The sequence below is a fragment of the Cavia porcellus genome, unplaced genomic scaffold (genome assembly GCF_034190915.1).
Source record: "Cavia porcellus strain 051 isolate PalLab524CR breed Dunkin Hartley unplaced genomic scaffold, mCavPor4.1 scaffold_24, whole genome shotgun sequence".
NCBI classification, from domain to species: domain Eukaryota; kingdom Metazoa; phylum Chordata; class Mammalia; order Rodentia; family Caviidae; genus Cavia; species Cavia porcellus.
Window position 1 is genome coordinate 53,848,651 of NW_026947507.1, and position 8,512 is coordinate 53,857,162.

At 38.5% G+C, this 8,512-nt stretch overlaps 1 protein-coding gene across 19 annotated transcripts in view; it reads left to right on the plus strand.

Annotated features, from left to right (window-relative positions):
* Positions 1-7,983, plus strand: part of Trdn (triadin) — a 319,660-nt gene extending 311,677 nt beyond the window's left edge. For all 19 annotated transcript variants that reach the window (XM_063235062.1, XM_063235064.1, XM_063235065.1 and 16 more), the window contains 3 exons: positions 3,390-3,428; positions 5,186-5,224; positions 7,462-7,983. In XM_063235062.1, the coding sequence (XP_063091132.1) occupies positions 3,390-3,428; positions 5,186-5,224; positions 7,462-7,601 (218 nt within the window). In that variant the 3' untranslated portion in view covers positions 7,602-7,983. The remainder of the gene's footprint in view (positions 1-3,389; positions 3,429-5,185; positions 5,225-7,461) is intronic.
* Positions 7,984-8,512: the final 529 nt, after the last annotated feature.

An 8,512-nucleotide genomic window follows, 5' to 3' on the forward strand; every position in this document is an offset into this window, starting at 1 on the left:
TACAGTTTCAAAGTCCAGATGGCGTCTTTTTCTTCACAGTCATTTCAGATAGTTAGGCCAACCCAGCAGGTATAACCCTCATCTCTGGAGTGTTATTATCATTTTTAAAGGTGGCAGGCTCTTCTAGAACTGCCCATCAGAGGAGAGCAGATGGCTGGACGTGGAGAGGCACAAGCTGAGCGTGAGCCTTCCTCCTCCATCTCTGCTCCGCACAAACACACTGCCCCACATACCTGGACTGTCAGCAGCTAGGTGTGGGGCAGTGTGGTGCATGGATTCTGGAAGCAGAAACAGCTGCGTTTAGGTGTTTATGCTCAAGCAGCGGCATGATCAGCGTGGCGTGCTGATTGTGAGCACAATCTCTTATGTTTCAGTAATTTCAATCTCCTATGTTCCAAATTTATTTTTCCCAAATAAGTAGTAAAATATTACTTCTTGCCTGAACAACCTTCAGTGAACATGAAGTACAGTTCAGACTCTTCAGCCTGACATGTGAGACCCTCTTTGTGATGATCTTGTCCAACCTTTCCCGCAGTGTTCCCACCATTCCTAAATATTCTCTGTCCTTAGCTGTCTGACGTTCTTCATGATGTTGCCTTCACCTTAAACTTGTCATCCGATCTTTCTTTTACGTTATTTTAAGGTGCTTTCTGAACTTGGCTTTCTCCCTCAATGGTTTCCCCTGTAGTCTCTCCCCAACGTCAAATCATTTTTTAAAATTTCATTGGAATATTTTGATCTTCCCTTCTGGGTCGTGATTATACCTTATCGGAGTCCAGTATTCGTTTCATCAGAACCAAGACCCAGTCACTGTGTGACTCGCAAGCATAAATGGTCTATAAATTCTGTCTTCCTTTTCTGAGGTCTGCATGGGGACAGTTGAAGCACGCTAGTCCTGCTCGGTACATTTTTGTCGCTGTGCAGCTGCTTACACAGAGGTCGAGTCCGCACGCGAGCTGTGCAGGCCCGCAGCCCTCCACCTCCTCCTCCTCTTCAAACTTCCACCCTGGCATCCGCAGGTGCTGTGCACACAGGGCTCCTTGAAACAGCCAGCGGACTCCTGCTCATGAGAGTTTTTATTCTCATATTTATTTCTCCAGGAGAAATAAGTGAATCTAGACAAAACAATATTTTAGTGTTAGGTGTGCTATAATCCACAAAAATGAAATGTATGTTCCTCTGGAAAAGGACCTGATCTCTGTTTAATTTTACACCCCTCTTCCACAGAAATGAGCAGACTCTTCCTGAAAGAAACAAAAGTATTTTCTATTAGCTACTCTGAAATTTTAAAAATATAGTTATACTGCTGTGGTATTTGAAAACATCATATAAACACATATATCTTTCCTTAACTTTTGCAGTATTTTATTACCCATCTTTAAGGTGTATTAAAATGTACCATGAGTGAAGTTTTTAAAATTACAGTAAAAACCCATTACCATTAATCCTCCTCAAAATATCCCTCTGGTTTCAAACATACCTCACCACCCTTCCAGCTGCTTTCTGAAGCAGTTCTGGTGTCAGCTTTCACGTTCCTCTTTACAAGGTTTGATCAGAAATGAAGTGAAAGCGGCTGCTCAGCACCATCCAACGGAAAGGAAGCCCAGTAAAACCTTCACAGTGGGACCTCGGCCACCTTATTCACAGGGTCTGGCACATTGGACTCCTGGCTCTTACCCAAAGTCAGGATGACCATGAAAGGGAACCGTTAAGAGTCCTCAATTATATTTTATAGCATCACCTCTGACTTAGGATTACTTTCTTCTTATTCCAGTATGTGCTTGTCACTTACTGTATAAAAGATTAAATGATTTCCCTAATACAACTTGAGTTATTCTTATATATTTGAGCTTCACTATAAATTTATATAGATTTCGGGGGCTGGAGATTTAGCTCAGCGGCATAAGTGCCTACCTTGCAAGCAGGCAGTCATGAGTTCAATCCCTGGTACTGGTAAAAAACGAAAAAGACAAAAAAAGAATTTATATAGATTTAAAATGTGTAGTCTAGTATGTAGGTTTATGTGCCCCTTATGTAATGGTTATCAAAGTCAGTGTAATTAACAAATCCATCATGGTATAAAGTTTTATTTGGGTTAGTGTGTGTGTGTGTGCATGTGCATGTATGTGTGTGCATTCAAGAACATTTAAAACTTACTGTCTCAGAAAATTTCAAGTACATAATATAATAGGTATATACATGAAGAGATAGGAGATACTCATGAACAGGACTGCCAGAACTCGTGACATTTATGTTTAAGCTTTTTCAGAATCCTGCACACTTCTCACCATAATAACTGTACCAATTTACATTCCCATCCCAGCACAGAGAGTTCCCTTGTATCCAAATGTGTCCCAACACTTATTATTTGACTTTTGACACTAGTTATCAGATAGGATGCCTTATCGTGGCTATAATTTCATCTCCATGACTATTGGTGATGCTCAGTGAGTATATTTTATGTGCCTGTTGGCCAATTGTGTGGTTTATTTTGAACTTTTTAAAAGTGAGTTATTTTTTCAAGTGGTTAAGAGATACGAGTTTCTTATATAGTTCAGATGAGCATGTGATTTGCAAATATTTCCCCCCACTTTCGAGTTGCCTGTTTGTTTTGTTGATTGTTTCTTTTCATTGCTCAGAAACCACCATAGTCCATTTAGACACCTTTCCTTCTGTTCCTTACACTTTTGATGCTACACCCATAGAGTCAAGCCAAAGAGCTTTTTCCTATACTTCCTTTTAAAATTTTTACAGCTTGGAGTCTCATGTTTAAGTATGTCATCCCTTTTGAATTGATTTTTGTGTAAGATAGAAAATAAAGTTTCAATGTAATTACTTTGTGTGTAGATAGTTTTCCCAAACCATCTATCATGTTCCCAATGTGCATTTATGACACTTTTGTCAAAGATTAAGTGACCCATGTTTATTGGTATTTTTTCTTGGACTCAGAATTGCCTGAAAAGCTAACATTCCCCATCAGTCCACTAATAAATGACATAGGTAGGTTGCATTCTGTGATGTAGCCTGTATATGAATCCATTTACATCGTTTCCTAAATCCCAACTGCAACTGTGACTTTTGAAAGGGTTTTTAAGTCAGAGAGGAGAGATGTGTATGTGGGACGGCAGGGGAGGACTCAGGGCAGTCTCTGTCTCCTGTCAGCGCTGGGTTCCCACTGCCACCATGGTGCCACAACAGTGCTGCACTGTGTGACCCCTTTCAGAGCTGGAGAAGGGCTGTGTTGTGAGATGCTCTTATGGGAAGCTGGCTGCTCAGCCTGTACACCAAGAGCTCTTTTGAATTTCCAAAGCCTTAAATACAATGTTCTCTCTTTGAGAAAACTGAAAAATCAAACTGTGATGTGATGAGTCTTCTTTTCTGCATTTTAGAAGAGTTTGAAGATGTGCCAGCCTCGATGAGAGCTAAAGGTACGTTTGAGATCCTTGCCTCCGTTTCGTGTTTCTGCTCAAGGCTGTGTGATGTTGTCTGACTTGCTTTGTTCCAGGGCTCTTGACCTAGTCTGCAGCTTATTAAAGCAGAGTTTACATGGTTAGACTCATTTTTATTAATAAAACTTTATTATATTATTTAGAAAATATATTTCTTCTTACATTAAATAAGCCAGTTAGGCATTACTAATATTGCCAGATGCATTTGCTGACTAATCTGCATGACCGTTCCTTCAAAATCATCACTTCACCAAGGATCAAAAATTACTGCTGAATCCAAGAGAACGATACCATCATTTCATCAATACTGCGGCACTGAGGTTAAAGAAGAGAAGAAAGGAATGGAGGAAGGAAGGAAGGCAATGAGGGAGAGAGAAAGGGAAGATAGAGGGGAGGGAGGAAGACCAAGGGAAAAGGAGAGGAAGAAAAGGCACAAAACTTCAAAAGCAGTGGACAAATACTCAGAAAAACCTGCTACTTCCAGGAATATGTTTCCATCTGTAGTGTGAGAGTTTGAACTGAACTTACAGGATTTTTAAAATCTTGTTTCTATGGGATTTTAGCTTCTCAGTTTGAGATCAGTATGAAGCAGTGTTTCTGTTCCACTTCCAACATGTTCTTAAATAATAATAATTTCCTGAAGCATTGTTCTTGCTGTTAAAGTGTAAGTTCTGTGGCACTATCCAAGCTTACCTGGAAATGTGAAAAATTCTGCACTGAGAAAAGTCATACAGGAATGAAGGTGTATGTAAGTCTTGTAAAATACAATCTACATTTACATATGCACTAAGACACTCTCCTGGAGAACCCTGTGTCTTTTGTAGGAATGTACATTAGTATAACCATTGTTGTACAGATTCTTGACAACTGAAAAATACAACTACATGGAATAGATCAGTACCACTGCCTAAGCCTCATTGCAGAGCCATACTTGCACTGCCATAATTGTTGAGTGGTTTTCACAGATAGCAGTTAAGCTGTGGAATCAACCTGGACGCCGTAGGTTGGAAAAGAAACTGTGGTGCACACACCCAGTGGAATGTCACACAGTCACTAAGAGAACACACTCCTGTTATTTGCAGCAGTGCGAATGGAAGTGGGATCGTCTTATCAAGTAAAGTCCCCTCGTTACATGGGTACCCTGTCATTTGTGGAGGTCAGAAAGCCAGTCATGTAAAACAGAGTGGAGGAGCGTTCAGTGGAGACCAGAAAGAGCTGCAGTGGTGGGAAGGCAGAAACAAGGTAAATAAAGGGCACCAGAACACAGAAAAAGAGGAAGTCTCTGACTTTATCACAGAAAAAAAGAGCATTTCCAAGTGGCTGAAAAGGAAGAGTATGAAATGCCCAACATAGTAAGAAGACTGCTAGTTAAGGAGACAGAAGTGCTTGCAATCAGATTGCAGCCTTACAGTGTTGTAACTCAGATCCGTGACCTCTTCTCAAGAAACAGAGGTGGGAACTGGTCCTCACCTGATAGTATCCAACACCCGAGGGCTAGTTGTCCTGTTGGAACAAGTGCTGGGAGCATGTTGTTTCCTCTTCCATAAGCTTCGGTCCTGCTCTCACTGTTGCCTGCTAATTTTCATGCTGAAAAACTGAGCAGAACCTGAATGTAAAGCTAGAGGGTGACTAACTTGTGTCTCTTTCCTGCTGTGGTCTTGTGGAGCCAATCTCATCACTATGTATGTTTACAAACTATCTAGAAACACTCACTGTCATATTTTTGTGTTCACTAGAAGAAACTGAAGATGTGTCTTCCCCAAAGAAGCAAAAAAGTAAGTTGATAATTAGATCATTAAATCCCTCTTTACTGAAGATGGTTTGTACAGATTTAAACTTTCAATCCCCTCGGGTGGTCCAGGATTAGAAAGAAAAATGGTTTCAGACCAAACATGAGTATAATATTAAAGTGAGTCACCTATATTTCATGGAAAAATTTGTCATTTTTGTCAGGCAAGAAACAGAATTGGAAGAATTAAGTGTGATGGCATTTATTAAAGTGGGGTTTATTGGGAGCTGTATCTACACAGCTGTGACCCCCAGTGCCCCAGCTTGCTTCAGCATGCATTACTCTATTCGGCATGAACATTAGGTGAAGTAATGTGAATTTTTTATATCAAGAAGAAAAATGTGAAAAAGGCTTTAGCAATTCAAATGTTTGAAAATTTGCTTCTAAGATTCAATTTTTTTTTCATTTTTTAACTATGTGGCGGATTCTTAATATTCAGTCTCCTGAATCCTTAATTTTAGAATGCAATCAATATTCATATGCAGTTACAATATTCAGTGTTCGAGATTCTCATTATCCCAGGACGTGAAAATTAGACTTTTCTGCTCATGTGGTAGAGTGATAAATTTCAGATGCACATATGCATTAAATAGAGTCATCCCTGGACAGATTAGAGGAAGCAATTTTTGAAATGGATGTAACTGAAGCCTTGCTCATATCATGTTTTTGAAATATAAATTAGACATTTTTCTGAGGAAATGATGTCTGTGGCTTTGGCGGTGCTTCTTATATAACATACAGGAAATTAGAAAAAGGTCCTTGATAGTAGCAAAGGTTTCCTACTTTGCGTTAATGGTTTATTCATTGGAAAAAATGTGGAGTACCCACTGTGTTCCAAGTATTGATTTACATGCTGAGAGTATTGTACCAAGTAAAAGATACTCATTGTAAGTCTAATACTTTCAGATTGTGAGAAACATAAAGAAATATACAAAGAGTCTAGTGATCATTTTAAGTATAATTGCAAAAACCATAAGAAAGAAAATCATAAAACTACTTGGGCATGTTTCCAATTTATACAGAAACACTTTTTGCCAGTGTTGCCTACTAGTTTAATCTGCAGCAATGTTGCATAAACACCCAAAACTTATTATTTTATAAATAAATATTGAAGTATAATTCAATAGAGGTAGGTAGACAACTTCAGTGCTAATTCCCTGATTGAGATATTGTGTTAATGTCTTATAAGAAGTTTTGTTAAAGGAGACTAGGTGAAAGTGCATAAGATATGTCTGTATTATTTCTTACAATTATTTTTATAGTTATCTTAAAATGAAAATTTTAATTAAAAATGTAAAAACAGAACATACATACTTTTAGTGAAAAAGTACCAAATATTTTAAGTTTCTGTAGGGGATTTATTACATCTAAACCATATTTTCTATTTTAATGTTTATTTATTTATTTATTTATTTTGGTACTTGGAATGGAACTGAAGACCTTTTACTCGGGCCTGGCCAGGTGCTGTGCCACTGAGCTATATCCCCAACTCTAATGTTGTTATAAGGCCATTCTAAAGCCTTGTATCTTTGAGCCTCTATGTAAGCTGTAAAACTTGCATCCATAATGATATTTTCATTAATGACTTATTCACTATCCATTAAATAAGTGCACCACAATAGTGTTTACATTGGATAAGGAAAGGTAGTCCCTTGTCTTAGCCACTTTCTCATCATTTTAACAAATACCCAGCATCCAAGTTAGAGGAGGAGAGTTTTATTTGGCTTACATTGTAGAAGTTTCAGTCCATGCTTATCAGACTTAAACACAGATATGGCATGGGACAAGGACTGGGTAGAGGAGAGATACTTGCACCATGGCAGTAACTTCCGGACGTAAAGCACGCGCACACACACACACACACACACACACACCTATTACCTTCCATATGACAGGATCATGTTCTGAAATAAATTCCTATGTACTGTCTCTATGATAGCCATGCACACCCATAGATTCTACACACTAAGCACTCAGATAGTCTCCAAGAGGACACTTGTATTATCACTTACTAAGGGCTTGTAGTATTCCAGGAAGGGTTCTAAGCACTCCACCTACATTGAAGCTGATTTTCATATTTGTGAAGTTTGTTTTTGTCAAGAAGAATTCAAGGCTCAAAAAAATTCAGTAACTTCCCAATAGCTGTTATCCTGCCTCACTCAGCTGTAAACCCACTCTTGGTTGTATTTGCCACGTTTTAACATCCATTATGTCTTTTTTTAGCTCCCATCAGTTTCTTCCAATGTGTCTATTTGGATGGATACAATGGCTATGGATTTCAGTTTCCTGTCACTCCTGCACAACGCCCTGGAGAGAATTCTGGAAAATCCAGTTCTTCAGGACAGAAGCAGCAAGGACAATAGACAACACATACATATGACCCTTACAAATACTTTATAATTGGGAAAATGACAGTTTCTGCATGGCCCACAATGGTCTTGGCAATTGAAGGCATGCCATCCTGACAATCTCCGTGAAGACAGTTTACTCTTATGTCTAGTGTAGAGACAATGGGTGGGAAAGGGGATGAACAATAAGCAAATTGTGGAAGGGTCTGATGTATAATAATCCCTCATTAGTGTTCATTGCTGTGAGAAGGCACTGCTTGCATTTTATATTTCCCTGCACTGCAAGGTTGTACACAAACTAAAGTTTACTTAATACTGGCTTTTTGAAATGCGATTCACACATTAACAAAATAAAATTCCTGGCTTTGGTTAGATATTTGTTTTTTTTTTTTTTTAACAGTAACATAGGCTGCACTCTCAGCTTAAATGGTACAGGAATTTATGTGAAAGACTCTTATGTATCACGTGAGATCTGAATCCAGTTTACTCAATAAGTGGATTCTGTGTAGTTTCATTTTACTTGTGTCTATTTCTCTTTTAGTCATGGTAATTCTATTTAACTGGCCAGAAGTTGCAGCAAAGAGTGTTGTATGTTCCCTGTGATACTCTTATGCTCAGAATATCTTTGAACTTTAGACTCATTAAGATGAAGAATAAATGCTTGATAAATTACCTCTAAGATTTGTCTTGAGCTACAGTTAAAACATTCATTCAGGCAGAAATAGGACAGTTCAGAGTGAATGTCTATTCACTCCAGGTGTAATTAAGACATTCATTTCATCCGGGCAGGCAAGTCTGCTGAATCACTTGCTTTAAATAGAAGCAAACAGCATGTAGATTTTTAGTTTTCTACAGACTGCCCTGTTGAAAATATCACTTATCTGAAGTTTCAGATCAATCATGAAATGTGGATTTTAAATACAAAA